The sequence below is a fragment of the Sphaerulina musiva genome, assembly GCF_000320565.1.
Source record: "Sphaerulina musiva SO2202 unplaced genomic scaffold SEPMUscaffold_3, whole genome shotgun sequence".
Classification (NCBI taxonomy): Eukaryota; Fungi; Ascomycota; class Dothideomycetes; order Mycosphaerellales; family Mycosphaerellaceae; genus Sphaerulina; species Sphaerulina musiva.
Genome location: NW_016017385.1, coordinates 745732 through 766392, shown reverse-complemented (window position 1 = coordinate 766392; position 20661 = coordinate 745732). Strand labels below are relative to the sequence as shown.

General features: G+C 52.7%; 9 protein-coding genes across 9 annotated transcripts; 4 read left to right on the top strand and 5 right to left on the bottom strand.

Moving 5' to 3' along the window:
* Window positions 1-528: 528 nt before the first annotated feature.
* SEPMUDRAFT_147998 (uncharacterized protein) lies at window positions 529-3147 on the bottom strand. Its single transcript, XM_016904638.1, has 2 exons — window positions 3130-3147; window positions 529-3048 (listed from the first exon to the last, which is right to left on the bottom strand). The coding sequence occupies exon 2, from the start codon at window positions 3039-3041 to the stop codon at window positions 720-722; it is 2322 nt and encodes a 773-aa protein (XP_016762322.1). The 5' UTR covers window positions 3042-3048; window positions 3130-3147; the 3' UTR covers window positions 529-719.
* Window positions 3148-5581: 2434 nt separating this feature from the next.
* Window positions 5582-8968, top strand: SEPMUDRAFT_106556 (uncharacterized protein; the record flags this gene model as incomplete). Its single annotated transcript, XM_016900642.1, has 4 exons — window positions 5582-5598; window positions 5751-5924; window positions 5978-7965; window positions 8037-8968. 4 exons carry the CDS (start codon window positions 5582-5584, stop codon window positions 8966-8968), a joined length of 3111 nt encoding a protein of 1036 aa, XP_016762321.1.
* A 404-nt stretch (window positions 8969-9372) lies between these two features.
* SEPMUDRAFT_140007 (Metallo-dependent phosphatase) lies at window positions 9373-11509 on the top strand (the record flags this gene model as incomplete). The annotated part of the gene is made up of 2 exons (XM_016902920.1): window positions 9373-9436; window positions 9498-11509. 2 exons carry the CDS (start codon window positions 9373-9375, stop codon window positions 11507-11509), a joined length of 2076 nt encoding a protein of 691 aa, XP_016762320.1.
* SEPMUDRAFT_147997 (clathrin adaptor, mu subunit) lies at window positions 9575-13548 on the bottom strand. Its single transcript, XM_016904637.1, has 2 exons — window positions 13424-13548; window positions 9575-13361 (listed from the first exon to the last, which is right to left on the bottom strand). The coding sequence occupies exons 1-2, from the start codon at window positions 13462-13464 to the stop codon at window positions 11723-11725; spliced, it is 1680 nt and encodes a 559-aa protein (XP_016762319.1). The 5' UTR covers window positions 13465-13548; the 3' UTR covers window positions 9575-11722.
* Window positions 13549-13698: 150 nt separating this feature from the next.
* Window positions 13699-15568, top strand: SEPMUDRAFT_147996 (uncharacterized protein). Its single transcript, XM_016904636.1, has one exon. It carries the CDS (start codon window positions 13760-13762, stop codon window positions 14753-14755), a length of 996 nt encoding a protein of 331 aa, XP_016762318.1. The 5' UTR covers window positions 13699-13759; the 3' UTR covers window positions 14756-15568.
* A 27-nt stretch (window positions 15569-15595) lies between these two features.
* On the bottom strand, window positions 15596-16020 carry SEPMUDRAFT_41638 (uncharacterized protein; the record flags this gene model as incomplete). Its single annotated transcript, XM_016908835.1, has 2 exons — window positions 15596-15683; window positions 15809-16020. The coding sequence occupies 2 exons, from the start codon at window positions 16018-16020 to the stop codon at window positions 15596-15598; spliced, it is 300 nt and encodes a 99-aa protein (XP_016762317.1).
* A 99-nt stretch (window positions 16021-16119) lies between these two features.
* On the top strand, window positions 16120-17382 carry SEPMUDRAFT_62356 (uncharacterized protein; the record flags this gene model as incomplete). The annotated part of the gene is made up of 2 exons (XM_016909598.1): window positions 16120-16241; window positions 16321-17382. The coding sequence occupies exons 1-2, from the start codon at window positions 16176-16178 to the stop codon at window positions 17380-17382; spliced, it is 1128 nt and encodes a 375-aa protein (XP_016762316.1). The 5' UTR covers window positions 16120-16175.
* SEPMUDRAFT_124443 (cytochrome-c oxidase, subunit VIIa) lies at window positions 17374-18099 on the bottom strand. The gene is made up of 4 exons (XM_016901911.1): window positions 18041-18099; window positions 17944-17986; window positions 17807-17842; window positions 17374-17706 (listed from the first exon to the last, which is right to left on the bottom strand). The coding sequence occupies exons 1-4, from the start codon at window positions 18059-18061 to the stop codon at window positions 17621-17623; spliced, it is 186 nt and encodes a 61-aa protein (XP_016762315.1). The 5' UTR covers window positions 18062-18099; the 3' UTR covers window positions 17374-17620.
* An 840-nt stretch (window positions 18100-18939) lies between these two features.
* Window positions 18940-20515, bottom strand: SEPMUDRAFT_147993 (uncharacterized protein). The gene has a single exon (XM_016904635.1). The coding sequence runs from the start codon at window positions 20374-20376 to the stop codon at window positions 19372-19374; it is 1005 nt and encodes a 334-aa protein (XP_016762314.1). The 5' UTR covers window positions 20377-20515; the 3' UTR covers window positions 18940-19371.
* Between the last annotated feature and the right edge of the window lie 146 nt (window positions 20516-20661).

The window sequence follows — 20661 nt, the reverse complement described above, 5'->3', positions numbered from 1 at the left end:
ATTCGCTTGCTATAATTCGCCTCAAAAAGCGGCGCAAGTAAGTCAGCAGAGAGAAATCCTGCGAGCAGCTGCACGGCGGGTTCTAAAACAAGGACGCAGTCACAGTTATGCACGCGGGCTGGGCGTGTCACAGATCAGCGACGCCTTCGCCATCTCCATCGCCATCCTTACCTCCTCCTCCTACGTCCTGTCGCCCTTCCAGGACCGCGTCGGACAAAGTGACAAACGTGCGGCGTCCCATCGCCAAGCTGTCAGAAGAAGAGTCTGGCCCATCGCGCCCGATTCTGTCTTCTTTGCAGATGAAAGTGAGGTTGTGTGAGGGAGCAGAAGAATGGAAGTCATCAGATATCTGATGTTAAAAACTAAAGTGTGAAAGTCTGGCCCACAAAGGGTTGGCTTCTTCCCGACCTCTCTTGTACCAAATATCCTCACGTGCCTTCTCGACCAACAACATGTTGAGATGTAATAAGGTACGTAGGGTAAGTAAAATATGGTCGGGAAGTGAGCGTTGGAAACGCAGTGCGAGAGGAATAAGGTAGGTAGTTTATGATTAGGTATACTGCTACACAGCGCTTTCGAGGCTCCACATTCCCCGAGGCAGCCGATTTTTAAACCACCAACATAGAGACTCGTGAGGAGTAGGATATCAATGCAAAGGCCCTGGGAACACGCTCACAGGTGCCAAAGATAAAATAAAACAAGTACGCACACCATCCACGTCAATCGTGCTCAGTAACAGTCCACCGCCTCTTAGGCTCAGCCTTGTTCCAGGATCTGGCGACTTTGTCTTCCGTCTGAGTACGTTGAAATTGTGGTCTGCCCCACAGGTTCTTGACCGACAGCCCTCTGCTCAGTGACATAGGTGCCTCTTTCGCCACTTGAGGCAGATCCGTCGCCTCATCTGCAGCTTCCTTGGCGATCTCGTCCGCGAGCTCATGCGGGCTCTGCTCATCCCCCAGAACACTATCCACAATCTTGCGTTCCTCTTGCTCGCTCGTGACCGTGGCAACCATGGTAGATGGCTGCGTCGGGGGGCCTTCAGAACTCGTCGGACGTGAATCGGGCGGAGAGTTGCTGAAATCGAGAACCAGATCATGGCCAGGACTGCTGCGACCAGACTTCTCCTGGAATCGCAGGAAAACGCTGTCTTTTTCCTCTTTTGCCCTCTGCGCATTGGGCAGAGGCGTGCCTCGGCCCGAAGGTGGAGTCCACAGTCCGGTAGTGAGGTTGGGAGGAGGCAACACGTTATCCGTCGGCTCGGAAATGCTCCTGGAAATCACGGGCGCGCAGGGGCGTCTGATGGAACCCAGAGCAGCATTGGCAGAGCCGCTGTTTGTTCGCACGGGACCAGTCGGCACTTTGGGCTCACCGAGATCCCAGTTGGACTCGATACCCGAACCAGCCTCTGCATGTGCAACACCACCAATCCGGTCGTACTTGGCCATGGCTTCCTTGGCCGTTTTTAGATGGCTCGTCGCGTTCGTCGCCGATAATTTCGTCGGGTCCACACCGGGTCGCAAATGCTCCGATGATGCAACCAGCTTCATCTCGTATATGTCACTCAACCCAATATCATATGCGCTTCGTCGTCGCTGCATGGAGCCAGGATTGGGCGACGGACATGGTGAACCATCTGGGGTTGCCAACCCGCCATGTTGCTGCAGCGCTAGTGCCGGTGCATCGTGCTTTCGGACTGCCATGGTCAGACTGGCCATACCGACGTCGAGCAGTACTGGCTGGCTGGTGAGCCCACCGATAAGAGCATTGCTCCCTGCACCATGTGTGACCATAATAACAACCAGATCTTCCTGCTCTTCGTCATCATAGTGGTAGACATGCGGCCGGTCCGCCTGCTCCAGACCCAACGAGTCCTCTCCTCGATCGTTGGCATCATGATTGCTGTACCATTCCATCATATTGTTCAAGCCTCGTCTGAACCGTCTGTGCATGGAAGACCACTCCTCGCCGAACTCCCCTCCATTACCCCAATCTAAAGGTTGCCGGCTACTGTCCCAGTGATAATCAACATTCACAGTCGCATTGCGCGCGTGTGAAACATATCCTCGTGGGATGTGGTCGGAGTTCGAAATCGCGTAGGAGGGTATCGGAGGATGGTAGACAGAGTACTCTGGCTTCGGGATCGTGGAGGTGAGAGGCTGCAAATTGTGACCATGTCGAAAAGGCGATTTTCGTCCGGAGCCGCTATGGTTATGGTAGCCGTGATGACTCTCGTTGCTTCCAACACTGCTGACGCTACTGGATCGATCTCGTCTGGGCGTCGGTGCGTGCAGCGCGTCGGTCACATGGGACCAACTGTCCAGGGAACTCCTGCTGTGATTCTGTCTAGTATTGTTGCCACTCCAAAGGCTGTTGTTAGAAGATTTATGCGACATCGAGGGCGTGAACAGGTCAACCGACTCGTTCTGCATGAGCTCTGCTTTTGCACCTGCCACCATCAGAGGGCTAGGTGGAGGCGGCGTGATGTGGTCAAAGTACTGAGGATTCAGCCATTCCCCCAGAAAAGCGTCCACGCGAATCTTTGCTTTGCGGTACCGCTTGTGTTCCGCCAAAGTCCGTCGGGCGAGCTGATGCGCCAGATCGTGCTTGGGCTCAGCAATGGGAGCCAGACTAGGAGACGTTGACCCGCTCATGGCGTGCAAGCGTGGCGAGTGTAGGCCGGAGTGCATCTGCGCTGGACTTCGCGGCCTGCTGCTCTTTGTCTTATCACCTGGCTCCTCGAACTGCGCCATGCCAGCTGAAATGGCCACGCTGGTCTGCAAACATCGCAGAAACGGCGAGGTGTGGATGACGACCCTGTGCTTCTTGCGCCGTCGCCGCGTACCTGTAGGATTGAAGGCATTCGTGCCATTGTCGCCCGCCCCAGTTTGTGCATTGTTGTACTCCTGCTCCCGTGCATAGAGTAAGCTGGCGATCCTCGTGCCGAGGGCTCGACACTGGTTCCAGCCGCCATAAGTGAGGGGAGGGTCGTAAGGAGCCGGAGTCGACAGATGCCACGATTGGTCTGCTGCGTCCAGGCGCATTCCATGTCTGGAGGAGGATGTGTCAGTCATTTCACACAACATACCGACCACAGCCTAGCTGCTGCGCATCTTCCTGTTTTTTCCGTACCTGGCGATAATGACCACCGCGGGCGCTTGCGCTGAGGCCTGCGCCATTACGAGTGGAGATCAATCAGGTTGTAGGTATCTTGCTCCCCGTGTGCGTGCGCCGTCCACTCGCTGATTGTCTGCGGCGACACGCAGGCTGAAGCAAAGATGAGTAGTTTCCAAGACGACCAAGACAAGACTCAGCAGACCGGATAGTTCTATTGCGAGCGAGGGTCCCGGAGTGTCAGTTCCCTCCCCTCCTTCGGCCCGCGACGGCTAAACTTTCTTTCCAGCGCTACGCCGCCGCTGCTTCTTCGAACAATGCAAGACACAATCATGTGTCCAAGGCACGTGAGCCAGAAGCGGAAGGCGCGATCCGTCTGTAGAGCACGTTATCCAGTGCTCTGCAATATACGGTAGGAGGTATTGGTTTGGTGTGCGGCGGCATCATTGGAGTGCATGCGTCCATTCGTCAAATGATCCTCCACCTGTACACCCGACGACTCCGCGATCGTGGCGCGAATATCAATGTGCCGATCGACGTCTATGCAGGGTCCCCGCCACAATGATGTGTGGTCGGCAAATTTATTTATGCGATGATAATTGTACCCCGCCGTCTGCGCATATTGCGGCAGAAACATAGGCCTAATATCAGTAGCTACCATCGACTACATTATGGCATATGCTGCTGTACTGGGTGAAAGGTGAAGCCTGCTGGAAGCGTCGAATCAGTTCCAGCTGTAAAAGAGTTTGTCAACCACGTCTGGGTTCCCCCGTCTCTCTTTGTCAAAGAATACCTTATCTCTGCCATCCGATGTGGCGCCTGCGTCTCTCACCAAACATACCATCGCCGACTCGGGTAAGCAGCGGATGGTGCAAACTGTAGGCAAAGAATGGGTGAGGTACGCCTTCCACAAGCACGATACTGCCGCTTGGCTCAGCATCTCAGCCAGCTTCTGTCTTCGTCTCTGGAAAACTGAATGGAAGTCAATCTCCTCTGCGCACCACAGTCTCCGAGTCCAGAAATAACTGGCTCCGACTTTATTTTATCCTTTGTCGACCAAACTGCCTTCTCCCCGATGAAGTATCCCCTGGCCATATCCTAATTCTCATCATCATACATACGGTGTATCGATCAATATGTCACCTCTTGTCTACCAAATCGCACAAATTGCTCTGTCAGCGCCCAAGGCCCCCTCAACCACACGGATGGCTGTTGCTGACTTCGGCCTCTACGTGCAGACAAGATGATGATTGTGGTGACACCACATGGAAGCAGATAACCAACTCAAATGCCGTTGTTGTCGCAGACACTGTTGCTTCCGTACTGCCCATAGATGACGGACATTGATCAGCTGCCTTCGCAACGTGAAGCACAACAATCTTACTGCGACCGATACGCATGTATATCCAATGTTTCTGCAGCAGTCCACAGCGAACCGGGTGTCCTCGTCTTCGCAAGTCTTCGCTTCTTATTGATGCTTAGGCCTCTCGAAGAAAATACGTGAGGAGGCATAGCAGTTAAGAAGAGGGTGCTCGACGCCATCCTAGCTAGTAGTAGGTAGATATCGGCTGCGTCGCGGAATTCCACTTTCAGTTGCACTCACCTGCGTGCGCCTAACCGCTTCATCCGAGACGGTTTGGACTGCGCATCTCGATCTGTGACGACCTGTGAATTGCACCTCCACCGGCTGGAGAGACGGTACTGGTCATGTACTTCTCGAGTTCGACTCTTGCAGAAGAATACAGCGCCGCTACATTCCTACCAGGTTGTATCAGACATGCAAAGCTGACGGTGCGGTCTTACTTTCCCCACACAGACACACCACAGATACATCACGCACAGTCGCACACAAACACACACACAAGGATGAAGTGTGCTGCGCCGCCGCTGCGGTGAGATTACTTCAGCTGGCCATAAGTAGTGGTCGAATGGTCCATTTGCGATTGCACTGCATGTACCAGACTCGTTTGTGACCAAACTTGCCCAGGGAACATTGGAATGATGCATGATAGCAAGCTCGCACCCGGGCTGTACAAAGCTGTTGAATACATGCAAACTCTACAGGCAGGAGCTCGATCGGAGTCTCTTGTGCTCGAGTTTCCATATGCCTTGGGCTCGAGTCCTGGTTCGAAAATCGTTGTGGGTCGGTATTATTGTTGTCGTGTCTTCTGTGCTAAGACTCTCCCCCCGGCCGCCAACGATCTCTTTCCAGAATCCAGATCACCAAACAATCAAAAGCCGCGGAGGATTTGGAGAAAAGCAGAGGAGACTACTCGTGGAAGGGCAGTTATAGGCTTGGCAGGATGCAGACGCTATCGGCGTTTGAGACGAGCTGATCGTATTCGTTGGAGGTTGTTTGGGTGAGCCAGAAAATTTAACCTCGACGGGAAACCATTTCCTTGCACTTGGCAGTGCGCTTGTCGTCGTTAGTACTAGAACTATTTATTCTCACGCCCTGCGATGCCCTGTAATGTACTCTGCTGCAGTGTAAGTCGGAGCGCCATTGAACAGCTCTCGTGCGAGCCAGGCAGTCGTAGGAGGTAGTTTTAGTTGATGTATGGAGACATCACGCCCTTTCAATACCTGTGCCCGTCTCGTCTCCTGCCACGCCCTGTACACGACTGACATTGATTACCTAGTCTCTCGGCGATGGAGCGAGACGAGGCCGAGATGACCACCACTGCCACCGCCGACGAGGACTTGCTGCACCTTGCACCTATTGACTTCCGGGAATTACTTGCAGACGTGACCTCTGCAGAAGCGGAAACCCAACAGAACCAGCAGCAGTGTTCTCTGCACTCCGATGTGGACAAGTACGCCTGCCTTCTTCCATGCAGCCACGCATTTATACTGATCTGTGGCGCAGTAGCCTCTGCAACGACTGCGCGGGCGACTGGACGCAGATCGAAGAAACGGAAGACACGGACGCTCCTCTTGCGGCTGAAGTGGTCGAGCCGGACTATTCGCAGTTCCAAAACTGGATTCCGGAGTTCGTGTGGCCAGACAAGCCGTGCGATGACTGTCGATCGAGAAGGCTGAGCTGCTATGTCCAACGTGGTGAGCCGCATTGCACGCCTTGTTCCACCTTGTTCCGGGAATGTAGTCTGTCAAAGTCGCAGGCGCTGGAGGCCACCAACTACGCGTACAATGATCTAGGCAACTTCCTGGACACGCTTCATGTGGTGCACGAAGATAATCCACGGGACTTTGGAACATACACGGGCACCAAGCCACTGAGGGCAATTGACTGTACGGCGGGTACGGATGCAACCACAACGACGAAAGACGTCGCTTCCAGCAGCTCGAAGCGTAACGGCACCCGGTTTCCCCGGCAAGCTGTGAAAGTGTTGCGAGACTGGCTCGGCGCTCATGCAGACAATCCCTATCCGAGCTCAGAAGAGAAAGCAGAACTTGAGCGGCGTACCGAGCTGAGCCCCAGCCAAATCGCGAATTGGTTAGCAAATGCTCGAAGGCGAAGGAAGGTTACCGGGAAGTCCAAGCCGAAGCTGTGCATGTCACCATCCTTAACACCTACTACTCGTGCTATTGCCATCCCTGGTGCAACTGAGAAGCCCTGGGACGAGCTCAACCCCTTCGAAAGATGGCAACATTCGCCACCAGAAAACGAGCCAGCCGGTCTAGAGGACATCGCGAACGCCCTCGCGCGGAATGAACTGCCAGCGGATGATGTTTCTACGTCACCTTCCACGCTATCGCGTTGCAAGAAACGAAAAGGCTCAAGCAATGGATCCGGATGGTCGAAGTCCAGGGCACTCTCCACCACATCGCAAGATACTGGTCGGACCTCTTCACTCTCCGCATCGAGTGCTCGCTTCTCCAATGCGTCGTCGCACTCGACACACGGTTCAATCGGCTCTTTCAGCCCTACTCTCTCTGGCAAAAAAGAACGACGACGACGACGCAGAGCAGCGATGCAGGCTCCAAGCCAGAGGACAACGGATGATAGAAAGAGAATATTCCAATGCACATTTTGTACCGATACATTCAAGTACAAGTACGATTGGACTCGCCACGAGAAATCGCTGCACCTTTCATTGGAGAAATGGGTATGTATGCCACTAAGTCCGATCTTGACAGACATCGAGTCAGGCAGCAGTAAATGCGTATACTGCGATGTACACAACCCCTCCAATGATCATCTGGATCTTCATAACCATCGGCAATGCGAAGAAAAAGGTGTGGACGCACGCACTTTCTATCGCAAGGACCACCTTAGGCAACATCTACGTCTGATGCACGGATGCGAGATGACCCCGGCGATGGACAGCTGGAAGTCGATTGTCGTCAATATCAGTAGTCGATGTGGCTTCTGTGCACAGCGATTCACTGTGTGGCAAGAGAGGGTAGACCACTTGACAGCTCACTTCAAAGCAGGCTCTCGAATGTCCGAGTGGAAAGGTTGCAGAGGTCTGGACCCCGCCGTGGCAGCTCAGGTCACGAATGCCATGCCTCCTTATCTCATTGGCATAGAATCCGTCAGTCCGAACCCATTCTCTGCAACTAACCGATCTACGTGGCGCGCGTTACCGGGCAGTCGATTAGATGTGGACGCAGGCAACAAGGCATTGGGTACGCTGGGAGAGGACTCGGGCAAACACAGCGAGATCATGAATGCACACTGTGATCGCTATGGGTCAACGAAGGCTACTTGCTGGGAGATTTTGACAATCAGGTTGGGAAATTACGCCAAAAAGATGGCAGAGCAGGGCATGCAGATGACCGACGAGATGCTTCAGAAGCAAGCGCGTATGGTGTTGTACGACAATGACGATACCTGGAATCAGACTGCAGCAGATAATCCTGAATGGTTGGACCTGTTCAAAAAGGCGCACGGTGAGTCAGCAACTAGTCCAGCTGGTCGAATCAGATGGAACATCCAAATGCTGATCAGAACGTGTGTACAGGCCTGGAATCCATACCCAATGCGATCGGAGGGCAAGGGTTAAATGACCTTGAGGGCTTGGTAAGTCTCCATTACATCGACCGAACCAGCACGGGACAAGCCTTCGCTGAATGGCAAAAGGAGTGTTACGGCGATCTTGGCTTGAGAGTGCCTTTCGCAGTGCAGCTGCAGGCCTACAACCTTGCACAGACCGGGCAGCAGATGATCGATGCAGGCAGCCGTCCAGGTCCTCACATATTAGCCTCGGAGCAACGACAGGCGAACGAGGCCCGAATATATGCTCCTATTTCTAAGGAAGGGGTGCTGCAAAGTGGCGAAGCCGGATGTGAGCACACACGGTGTGCCGAAAACGTATTCGATATCAGCTCTGCCAGCAGAAGCCAGGCCCCATGCCCAGAGCTGAGGTCCCGGTGCGGCAACGATCTATTGACAGACCTGCAAAAACGTGTGCACATGCTCCAACGTACGGAGATTGACGAAGCGAGTAGACACCACAATTGCGTCTCCCCGGCTCTGGGCAGCATTTTCGCTTTTGATGCTCGAGAGACCGCACAAGCAGCAGCAGCAGCAACATCAAGCCGTCCTAATATGAGTGAGATGGAAACCACGAGCACTGGCGCTAAGACGGAGTCCCTAGGACCACAAGCTATCGCGTCGCTACCGTTTGCGAGTGCTGCGTCGACATCACGGGTGCCTCTTCCAAACTCGATACAGGATGAAGGACTGGATTGGACCATGCTAATCAGCGGCGATATGCCCTGGATGAACTCCAACACAATGGCAAAGGCACAGCCCTTGGACACAGCATTAAGCCAAGAGACGGCCATGGATGATGTCAAGTTTGATGACATGATATTCGATATGCCGCTCGATGAGGCTTTTGGCATGAATCAGATCTTTGAGCGAGTGAATGTGAAATATGAGAAGCCTTAGGAGGCGTTTTCAAGAGGTCAGGACCGAAGTAGATTATGTATATACCGGTAAATTGATAGATTCACCCATGTCGTACTATACCTGGACGCCACAGTGCGAGGCACCTAGTCGTAGAAGTAGGCAGTTTCAGTTAAGTAGTCTATAGGCAGGGCGGGCAGTGCAAATGCTTGGCACTTGCTCCTATGCGTTTCAGCGCGGCTTCCTTTGCTTTCCTCATTGTCCTACCTGGTACGTTTAGTTTTGAATACCTTAGCCTCTTATACACCTGCACCCCTTTCTTTATCGAACTTACGTCTTCGCTAGCCGAAGTTGTTTAAAGGCATACTTCTATTGCCGATCCTCAAAGACGCATTAAGCACGATCACGAACCTGCGCCTAGTCGACCGAGCTTAGGAACCCGCGAGATGGCTACGAACGGCAAAGGCGGCGAGGGCGCAGAGGGGAGAAGTACAAGTGGCACGGGAAGCGGTAAATCCAGAGCACGCCGAATTGGGAGCACGCGTATCGCATACACTAACATGACACACAGAGTCCATCACCTACTCGAGTGGCAATCAGCGGGCCACACCGGACTTGCGTTTCCTACACTACAACGATGTCTACCACGTCGAGCCAGGCTCGCGAGAGCCTGTTGGCGGTATTGCAAGATTCCAGACTCTGTGCGAAGGCTATCGAAGTAGTGCTGCGAAGTACTTGGGCCAGCCTGAGTTGCTCACCTTCTTCTCGGGCGACGCCTTCAACCCGTCTCTGGAATCATCAGTCACGAAAGGGAAGCACATGCTGGCGCCACTAAATAACCTCCATACCGACGTGGCGTGCTTAGGCAATCATGACCTGGATTTCGGTGTCGAACAGTTCCAGTATCTGGCCGAGCGCTGCAAGTTCCCGTGGCTTTGTGCAAATGTGCTAGATCCCGCTCTAGGCCAGGATATACCTGTGGGTAATTGCAAACGCAGCGTGATGTTGTGTTCAAGCAATGGGATTCAAATTGGAGTGATTGGGATTGTCGAAAGGGAGTGGTTGGACACAATCAACACTTTACCGCCGAACCTGGTCTATCTCAGCGCGAGCGCCACAGTTGCTGAAATAGCACCGAAGCTTCGAGCCGAAGGCGCTGAAATGATTGTTGTGGTCTCGCACCAGCGGCAGCCCAATGACGATAAACTCGCTAGCAAGCTTCAACCGGGAGTGGCGGATATCATTCTTGGAGGACACGACCATTTCTACGCCCATTCTATCATAAACGGCACCCATGTACTTCGCTCCGGTACAGACTTCAAACAGCTCTCCTACATCGAAGCCCGACGCAATGGGAAAGCCTGGGACTTCGATATCTTTCGAAGAGATGTAGTCTCATCCATTCCGTCGGACCCTTCGGCTGTAGCCATGGTCGAGAACATCACGGCGAAGCTACGACCTATGCTCGAAAAACCGATAGGCTACACTTCCGCTCCTCTGGATGCACGCTTTTCTACGGTGCGAACCCAAGAGTCAAATCTCGGGAATTTCGTATGCGATCTGATGCGATACTACTATGATACCGATTGCTGCATCATGGCCGCAGGAACCATTCGAGGCGACCAAATCTACCCCCCGGGCGTGCTCAGAGTGAAAGATATGATGAACTGTTTTCCCTTTGAAGACCCTTGCGTCGTGGTAGCGCTACAGGGCAAGCATATTGTTGCGGCATTGGAGAATGCTGTGGGCAAATATCCTGCTCTTGAAGGTCGATTTCCACAAGTCAGCAATATCAAGTTCATGTTCGATCCCTCCAAACCGGAAGGGAGCAGATGTTCAGACATCAGGATCGGCGAGAAACCTGTAGACATGGAGAAAGAGTATACGCTAGCCAGCAGAGACTACATGATTCACGGCCGGGATGGCTTCACCAGCTTGAAACTCAAGGAAGACGGAGGGCCTGCTCGGAGCATCGTATCAGACGAGAACGGTGGACTGATCAGCATGATCATACGACAATACTTCATGAGTCTGAGGATCATAGGGAAATGGAAGCGGTTTGGCGGAATGCTAGGCCATTTCGAGCAGGTTCACGAAGGCTTGCACAAAGTGCATCCCATCCTCAACGCTTCGCCAGTAGAAGCCTCGGCCGCGAGCGCCAAGTCCACTGCGAACATCGAAGTCTCCTCGGGAGAACAGACAGAAGAGACACACGGCGAGGTCCGAGAATCACTCGTTGCGCGAGCACAGCAGCATCGTCGGCAAAGGTCGGAGTTGACGGAACGACCAGCAAAGTCTAGAAAGCTCAACGAGCAGCAGGACTCCAGCAAAGGCGAACAAGGGTTCCAGTTGTCAGACAGTGAGGATGATGGCGATGACGACCTGCCTGATGACCCGGCTCGAGAGCGAGAGCTCGCCATCATGAGGAAAGTGATGAGAAAGTGGTGGCGACTGGCTGGTCTCCCCGGGAATCCGAGAATGGTCGAGCAGAAAGGGGATGAGTTCGCTGTAGCTTGGACAAAAGGTATCGCCCCCAGGCTAGAAGGAAGAATTAGAATCGTTGGGAGTGCAGTAGCAGCCTAGTGCTATAGATAAATTGCTGGAGCCCTTCAAAAGCAACTAGTTCCTTTTTCCAAGGTCACGCACTTATGCGTGATGCTCATGCTCATGCTCAACTGTGAGCAATAGTCCAAGTAGGTAGGCGAGACGAATTAAATTTCCTCGACCCTGAGTAGTTTCAAAACATGGCTCTGTAAACGTTGTAGAGAGTATGCTCTATATGTACCCATCGTTTTTTCAGCATCGTATTTCCACACCCTGTCGACTAACAGTAAGATACTTGACGCCTTTATAAGGTTTCACGCTCGGCGCCAGACCTCGACTCTTTTTGGTATCGAGCACTAAACTTTCCACCTTCAAGCCGCTTGCGAGCCAGCCTTTGACGCTGAAGCTCACTGTCGCGCACGAAGGCATGAGCTCTCTGTTTCGAGCATTCTGCTGCTCAGTACGATCGGAACCATTCATTCCACTTTTCGATTTACTGTTGCTGTAATGTCCTCCTGTTGGCTCTTCGTCGTAGTCATACGTTGTTGCTGTTTTGCCGTTGACTACTCCTCCAGAAGAAGAGCTGCTGCCATCGGCATTGTTATTCTCGTCGTTCAGAGGACCCAAGACACTGCACCGTAGAATTGCTCCGCCGGGTCCGAGGTCTTTGGGCGATATCCTCCATTCAACGTTGCCATCTGCGGGATTCCAATGCGATTCGCCTTTGCTGGGTCGCATATCGCTCAGATTGCGGACAGCAGGCGGAAGCGGGATATGTATTGTCAGGTCCTCCAGTGCAGGCGCGCTTGAATGTCCGGTAGGATTTGTACTTCTGAATGATGCACCGGGCCGACCAGATCCAAGATTGGATTGGAGTGATGCGGCCGCTGGGGAGAAGCTGGCCGAGTTTTGCTTCGCTCGGACTTCGAAATCGGCGCCTGACGAACCCAGGCCGGTCGTGATCTCGATGCTGACGGGCAGGTTGAGACCATTCGATGTTGATTTTGCTGTGCTGAGATTGAGATCCGGTCCAAGTAGATCCGACTCGTAGCCGCAGAGTGCAAATCTGCCGTCCGGTGGTACAAACGACATGACGCCCTCTGTTTTCCACTTTGCCAATCGCACACAAGGGTGAAAGACCACACGCTCCATAACATTTCGTAATTGATCGCCTCTTGTGCCCATGCCTGCACCTTTTCCTCCTGTTGACAGACTGAGCACTAGATCTGGCACCCCACTGAGCTTCGAATTGAAGGCAACACTGCCGTTCGCGAATGCAGACAATGGCCTCCCAGAGGGCGCGAGAGTGACTTGCAACGTCTCCACAATATCAACGTACATTTCATTGCTCGTATGGAGTACATTTGTCCGCCGCCATGGTACTGCCGAGCCTTGGGTGGTTTGTGCTTGTGACAGTGTCTGCCTGGATAGTCCCCCCGATCCCATAGCTTGTAGATTCGGACTGGATCCAGGTAGACCTACGCCACCAAGAAGGTTCTTAAGCACTCCTGGTCCAGTTTCCACCACGTCTCTGAGCGCGCTGGCTTCTCCTTGACAGATGACACCACAGTCGGCCATTTCGGCCACGATCTGGGCCACAATATCATAGTTCGACGAGAGCTTCGTGGCGATCAACGGGCTTCCCAGGAACTCTTCCAAAGCATCGGCGACTCTGTGTAGAAACTCTAGCACAAGCAGGGGCTCGATGTCGTTGGAGGCAGGTGACAGGAAGAGTAGGTTGTCCTGTAAGATGGAGAAAAGGACCGTGGGCGGATTCGTGGCAGTCAGATAGATCACACTCGGTCGCGGCGACTCATGTTGCAGGTATAGCGGGAGGACGATGGTGGCAGCAGGCGGCTTGTTCGTGTAGACATGGTTGAAGAGCAGTGAGCTCGAGGTCTGTTAGTTTGATAGACCCAAGAGAGCCATGTTGGGGCACCGTTACTTACGTACTTGTGCTCGTCGTAGATGTACAGCGCCTCGATGGCGCTCATGGTCCGTGGGTACTCGGGAGTATACTGCGCTGTGTTGTACTGTACCGAGCCGCCGTGATGTTGTTAAGACGATGCGGAGTGGAGCCTGGTCAACTGGAAGTCCGAGTGAAGAGAACCACCCTCCACGAAACTATGGTAGCTCTCACTCCGGGCCCGATCCGCAAAGCTTGGACGTATGATATCGCACTTGAGGTACCTCCTACAGAGTGAAGCTTTCCACAACACCGACCTGGACATCATTGTTACTTACTGTACCGCGGAGCAAACGGACACGGTGCTATATACCGATCGCACGATGGCCATGCCCGAATCGACGTCACCTGCTGGGACGAAGCGTCCACATCCCTCCACGACAGCAACAGCAACAGCATCGGCATCACCAGAACACAGCACCAAGAGGAGGAGGATAATCCACCATGCGCTCAAGCATGTGCAGCACATTCCGCAAGATATCGAACCGGCGCCCCAGGACCCAGTCTTTGCGCAAGGCCAGCTCTTAAAGAGCATCAGCGCCGCTCTCGTGATGGTCGGCTACGACGCTGTCCTTCCCACCGCCCTCGAGATGTTCCGCTCACACGTCGAAGAGTACATGCTCAAATTCCTCTCTCATACACGAACCTCGATGCACAACAACCGCCGAACAATACCGACCGCGCTCGACTTCTCTCAGTCACTCGCAAACATGCCCTCGTCACATCTGCCACAGCTACTGCTCCCGCAACTTGCGCTAGACGTGCCTGAGGACATATCCTACCCCTCGATACCAGAGCCCGATCCAGCGCCTCCCAAAATGGACGACTTCTCGAAGCTGCTCGAGCCGCTGATTGAGCAGCATCCACCGGCATGGATGCCTCGTCACTTCCCTCCACTACCGCCCAAGCACTCATGGAAGGAGACCGCAGTATTTCCACAACGAGAAACAGATTCGCGCAAGCTGCGCGAGAAAGCAACGGAGGAAGGTGTGCTCGCGGAGCAGGCCTTGAGAAGACTGGCAGCTGCGGCTAAGTCTAGCGCGGTCCACGCGGAGAAGAATCGGCATAATGCGCTGAGAGGTGAAGGCAAAGTTAGGAATCCTTCACGCCCAGGTGGTAGAGCTGCCGCTAGAAAACACGAAGATACGTTCGCAGAGATGCTGAGGGAAGAGGGCGGCGGCGATGAAGCAGCGGAACTTGCAAGTGACGCTGCAGATACGAGGACGGGCGTGGATCTGAGCATGCCGGAAGGAGTAGTGGTCAATCACCACAATGCATATTGGAGACGGCCTGGGCAGAGGCGAGGCACGCGAACATAGGCGGACCATGCCTCACTTCTTCGTGCTCGCAATATATCTGATTCTGTCCCGGGAAGAGCACGAAAGTTGGGCCGTATATCTGACACCATACTTTCGACCAAGTCCGAGGAGATTGACGAGACCGACGGGCTCGAAACAGAGGACGAAGAAAGGGAGTATTGCTACCACGGTTGCGATACCCCGTATGATTCAGCGAAAATGCTGAGATGTGCCGGCGAGGACTGCGAGCAAAGATGGTTTCATTTTGAATGCGCCGGCATTGAAAAAGCAACAAATGACAAAAAGTAGTATTGTCAAGAGTGTTTGCTGGCAACATTACACGCTTCATCCGAGAAGGCGCAAGCCACTTTGCAAAGGCTCAGCGAGACATCTTGACGCGATTCCGTCGTCATTGGAAGCCCTCGGCGTAGAAGCCGACAGGAAAAGCACGAGTACCTGGTAGCGGCGCAGATGCTGATATTGCGACGCGGAGATGGGCTTAGTGCTGGCGTATCACTAGCGCGGCCTGTCGTAGCATTGGGAAACTGCTACAGGCAATAACGGAACATGGCGTGCGAGCGTCCTTTTGATGGGTATCCGCGGCGTCTGTCACAGCTAGGCGTAGTCAGGCCGAAGATCCAACCTGAACGCGATATTCGAAGACCCAGTTTTTATTAAGCGCCGGCGCTGGCAGGGCTATTATTGTTACACTGTACATTGAGGCATATGAGCTTGCCAACTGTAGTATAAGAGTAGCATCGTGGTTTCGTTCGTGTAGAAGAAGCGAGGTACCCACCGTTCCGACCATGTTTGGTCGTACACCACGGATTTCTCACATCACCTTGTCAACTACCTGACGCTTCATTTCATCAAATTTCCCCCATCTGCAGTACTCCCGTCAAATCTGTCCTCCCAACTCGTCGTCTCCACCGTGAGACCATTTGCGCATCTGTAAAAAAAAGTTCACGTCACGTCAGCGCTTGCCACCAGCGCCAGCATCACCACCACCAACCACCACCCACACACCCCTCCTCCAACTTTCTGAAAAAAGAAAAAAAAAAGAGCAAAACTCACTGCCGGAATAATCTCAAAACTGGCTTACACACCACCTTGGACTTGGGATCATCCTTCGGTCCATCCAAATCACAATTGTATTGCAGTAATTCCTTGAGTGTGCACTCTTTCTTCAAGTCCTTCACGGGAGATTTGTGCGCTTTGCCTGTCGGGAGAGTGTTGATTCTGGATTGCAGTTCGGAGGCGTGGAAAGCTTCTAATATCGGCGCCATCTTTTAGATTTCGGGGGTCTTGTTGTTTTCTTTCTTCGCTCCTTCTTCTTCTTCTTCTCCCGATGGCGTGGAGGAACTCGATTTTTTTACTTTTTCGTTGCTGCTGACTGCGTGCGTGCGTGCGCTGATTATGAGGTGGTGGGATAAGGTATGCGATGATGAGTGTGGAGGATTTGGGGAAGAAGTTGTTGGGGGAAATTGAGGAGGTGGGATTGGATGAGGTTGGTCTTTTCTTTTGATGGAAAAGGTACCTACCTAGGTAAGGTATAATTTGACAAGCTGACGTGAAAGATGAAATAGATTCTGAGCGATCTACGGTTCCAACAAGCTGCTGATTCGACGTGTCATTTTGGTCTTGCCCAGATGGACACTTTGATTCGTGGTGTAATGGATACACATGCCGGCCCTGCGAAGAGACAACAAGTTCCGGCACCCATGGTGGAGCTCATGTCACAATATCCAGGAGGCGGCAAGACACATTTGCTATACCATCTGACTGCACTAGCAGTGCTACCCACGAGCTTAGGAGGACGACAAGCTGCAGTCCTGTACTTCGACACTGACAGACATTTCTCCGTGCCTCGACTCGCTCAACAGATTCAACGTCTGGCGCTCGCACACGGCGGAGAGCCATTCAACAAAACGGAAACCAAGAACATGATACGAGAATGCCTCAAACATGTCCATATCTTCAAGCCCTCTTCCCTGGCAAATACAGTCCATACCCTCAACAACATCGCTAAATACCTCTTCAACCCTCTCAGACACCACTCGTTCGACCGCGCCATAGCTTTCATCGCCATAGATTCCGCTTCAGCGTTCTACTGGCAAGCTCGCCTCGAATCCGACCAGGCGAATCTTGCGTCCTTTACTATTGCGAGCAAGAAAACCGCTGCCGAAGAGCATCATCCTCCTCCTCCTATCGGCTATAATGATCTCGCATCTGCTCTCAAATCAGCTTCACGTACTCTCTCCACGCCTGTAATTTACACAGCGCGCGACTACAACCCCCCTCAGCTGTCTAGACAACAAGTACAACAACATCAATCCTCAGCATTCAGCAGTCATCTCAATGCTTTTTCGTACCGGCCCTGTCTTCCTTCGCCTTTTCACTCCCTACCTACTTTGAGGTTTGTGATTCGGAGAGCGGATGTGAGAAAGTTGCCGGCGGGGATTAGTTTCGAAGAGGCAGCGAGGGAGAACGCGATTAGAAAAGAGGTTGTGGCATTGGGCAAGTTTGAGTGTTTTGTGAATGAGTGGGGGGTCGATGAGAAGGTCATGGAGAAGTTGAGGGCAAGAGGAGCCATGTTTGAGGTCTTCATTACAGGCGAGGGGGTGAAGATTGGTGACGGGCCGGAGTGAACATTAGTACTCGTCTGCGAGGATGAAGGCGGATTCCATGGAAAAAGAAAATATGAGATCCAACATATGACTTTCGCAATCACTTCCATTCCTGCTCCAATGGTGGGATATGTACAACCGCTGCCGCAAGTCTGGCGTTCGTGGGCGGTGTTGTTTGTCGCATGCTTTTCCATGATCGCAGTGCCATTCCATTCCATTCCCTTCTTTCGCCTCAAATATCCCTCTCCATCACAATGCTCTATTGCTGGCTGAATGCATTGGCTCTCTGATCCTCCAGCTTGGCGTAAAAAACATCTCTCCTGCGGACCGATGGGACGTGGAAGCCTTTCATTTCGTGTCAGTATTGGGAGTCCCAGCTCGCGTCGCAGCAGATGAGTCGTTCGTAAGTCTCGAAGAAGGCGTTCTTGCAGGTTCGTCCACGTACCGTACCACCATAAGTATCCAAATGAGGTACCGAGACCTAGAAAGATCGCATTAGTGGCCTTTTGTCCTGGCTGTTGTACTTATGGAACTGTTGCATAAGAGGTCCAATGGCGCTGTCGGAGGGTGTGCAAGGCATACCGAAAGCAACGGAGAGATCGAGGACTAGGCCCCTTCGGAGCATCTACGCGCGGTCAGCGTCGCCTGGTCAGGAGGCAGAGCAGGAAGATCCACGTACGCCGGTGATTGGCTTCACCATTTTTGCGGCTTCGTGCAGGAGATGAGCGGTTTTGTTGTGTTGGAGATGGTGGAAGTGTCCTTGTAGAAGCCCCGAGCCATGTCGTCGTGATGGACGGAACAAGATTGCTTGGCTTCTGATGCGGAAGAAGCCGGATCCCGCTTGCACTCGGTGACTTCACAGCTTTGACACCTGACTCCAACACTTCCACTTCTCCCGAAGACTGGCCACTTATTGTTCTCACTATTTTCAATCTGCCGATGGCGCTGGAAGAACTCTCGAAGCCAGCACAACACGAGGCAGTGAAGACAAGTGAGGACGCGATCATCAAGCTAGATGACTCTCATAGGCATAGCATAGTAGTGGAACACCACTATCGACCGATACCAACCATAAGATACTGGTTGTATCTGCAATATCAAGCTCTGCCATCAACTCTGATGACAAGACATTACACTGGATGCATTTGATTACTGACCAAGCCGAAAGAGAAGAGAGACTCCCATATGAGATATTCCACATCAAGAACATGGCAGTCTAGAAGAGAGAGAGTGTGTATGTGTGTACTATTCTCCTGGCTGTTTTCTGGCGCATCTAGTAGCAGGTAGGTACCTGAGTTTCTTATGACGTGGAATTCGATAGTCTTCTGGGTCAAGGTGACTTCCGGACAGTTTGTTCAAGCCGTCGTGATTGGATTAGATGAGGATGATGAGGATGATCATGTCCTGGCTAAGGTAGTCGACAATAATACCATTGCACTAGATATTGCAGCTATTCGCAACTCAGCATAGGTACTGGTCATGCCGTCAACTTTTCAAAGTTCGGCAATTTTCAGAATGCGCATCTGCTGTATGCTTACATGTATACCATGTATTCGAATATATGTATGTATGTTATGTATCGGTTTCCATTTCATGTCGTTTCTCAATAGTGAGACCTCGTGTTTCATCATAATGTCCAGAGCAGCACATACATCATTATTGAAAAGTTCTCCGCTCGCTCGCTCGCTCAAAATCGCTATCAAATGCTCCCCCATATTCACAACCGAAACTAGATGTCATAACAAGTGATTACTGCTCGTAGGTAAGATCCAGACTGGAGATAAAAATTCATGAGTGGCTGGGAGCTGCAGACAGTCCACTAAGCGCCATATTTGGCAATCGCACAAGGCGCTGCATGGCGCTGCGATTGTGCAGATCGGAACCAAATACTGCCGCCGGTCAATGGCATCCAAGGTCCAGAGGCCAGAGGTCTTTTTTGTTCTGCGTTGGCCCACGCAAACACGTATAAGATCGCTTGGAATGCAGTTGGCTGCCGCAGGCAAACAAATGTCATTGCTCTCTGCTCGTTCTGAGTCCCAGGACTTGCATACCTTCGCCAATGCCATCGTACACACCACCACTCAGGCCTTGGACGAGATAGATGCTCACGTCCTTAAGCTGCTCACCCACCTTGCCATCGTTCATGGAGCATACTTGAGCCGCCATGGTGAACGTGCTCCTTCTCATCGCATCTGCCGTTTCTATGCTGTGAGATAGTACTCTGTCGCTGATCTTATGTCGACGATCGAACCGGTACGCTGCTCGGAGCATTTGCTGCACATATGGAAAAACGAATGATGCAGCAAGGAAGAGGTACATAGTGCAAACTGCCACCAGGTGCTGTAAAGTGGTTTGTTGATGCGGTTGCTGCGTGCAGCCTTGTTCGCGAGTCGCAGCCGAACGCATTGCCAGTTGAGTATCGTTCCTTTGGACGGGTTTCAGCGCTGCTGGGAGTGCCTCTCGCAGGTTCATCGCCTCCTCTTCACTCAGATCTGTTGGCAGGCCGTGTAGTAGGCATGCCACGCCACTAATGTACTGACGACGAGCGAACAGCGGATTCAGGACCGACGCCTCCATATCCTCTGATTGCGCGAGAATGAGCGAGCTGAACCCAGGTTTGGCATATCTCCACTGTATTCCGCTTCCCGTGTCTTCCTGAAGAGGCTCTCCGACAAATGTGGGGGTTGTGCTCCCGGAAGACGAGGGTCTACTCTGCGTTGTATTCTCTATCCATGTCGACACTCTCGGTGGTTCCTGGGGGAAACAATGTTCGCGCGGGCTGCCAGCGTATGATTGGGGAGGGGTGAGGTCATCCTCGCTGTCCAGGCTCGAGACTCGTTGATGGCGTGATCGCTTGTCAATGAAGTCATGTATACTGTCGCCAAGCTTTTGTATTCTGTGTTGCACCAAAGCTGGCCACAATGTGTACAAGACGAGCGAGGCATGTCTGCTATATCGAGGATGTCTGCCATTCGAGTCAGCCTCGTCGGAGGAGCCGGAACTGGCGGAGGACATCTGGCGAAGATGGGATGTTGAGAGGAAGACGATGCAGGATGAGGACTGGAGAAGCAGACAGATGAGGCGAGACGATTAGTCCGAAAGCATGGCATGTATAGCAAGCAGCTTGATGATACACTTGGAGGCTGCAGAGGGAGAGAAAATTGGCGAAAAAGATTCCCACGGGCACTACTGTGTCCTCAACGAGGTATATCCTGAAGTCGGAGTATCCACACCGTCAGCGCTCATGACCGAACTTAGGGCGCATGTGAAAGTGGCAGACCCACGTTGGGGTCAGCACGC

What these genes read in the sequence shown, in the direction of transcription:
- SEPMUDRAFT_147998 (XM_016904638.1), bottom strand. Translation starts at nt 3,041, where the DNA reads ATGCGCCTGGACGCAGCAGACCAATCGTGGCATCTGTCGACTCCGGCT.
- SEPMUDRAFT_147997 (XM_016904637.1), bottom strand. Translation starts at nt 13,464, where the DNA reads ATGAGCGCCATCGAGGCGCTGTACATCTACGACGAGCACAA. An exon ending in TACATCTACGACGAGCACAA is followed by an intron (nt 13,362 to 13,423) that starts GTACGTAAGTAA and finishes ACAGACCTCGAG; the next exon opens with CTCACTGCTCTTCAACCATG.
- SEPMUDRAFT_124443 (XM_016901911.1), bottom strand. Translation starts at nt 18,061, where the DNA reads ATGGTGAAGCCAATCACCGGC. An exon ending in CGATCTCTCCGTTGCTTTCG is followed by an intron (nt 17,843 to 17,943) that starts GTATGCCTTGCA and finishes CGATCTTTCTAG; the next exon opens with GTCTCGGTACCTCATTTGGA. An exon ending in TGGATACTTATGGTGGTACG is followed by an intron (nt 17,707 to 17,806) that starts GTACGTGGACGA and finishes ACGAAATGAAAG; the next exon opens with GCTTCCACGTCCCATCGGTC.
- SEPMUDRAFT_147996 (XM_016904636.1), top strand. Translation starts at nt 13,760, where the DNA reads ATGGCCATGCCCGAATCGACGTCACCTGCTGGGACGAAGCGTCCACAT.
- SEPMUDRAFT_147993 (XM_016904635.1), bottom strand. Translation starts at nt 20,376, where the DNA reads ATGTCCTCCGCCAGTTCCGGCTCCTCCGACGAGGCTGACTCGAATGGC.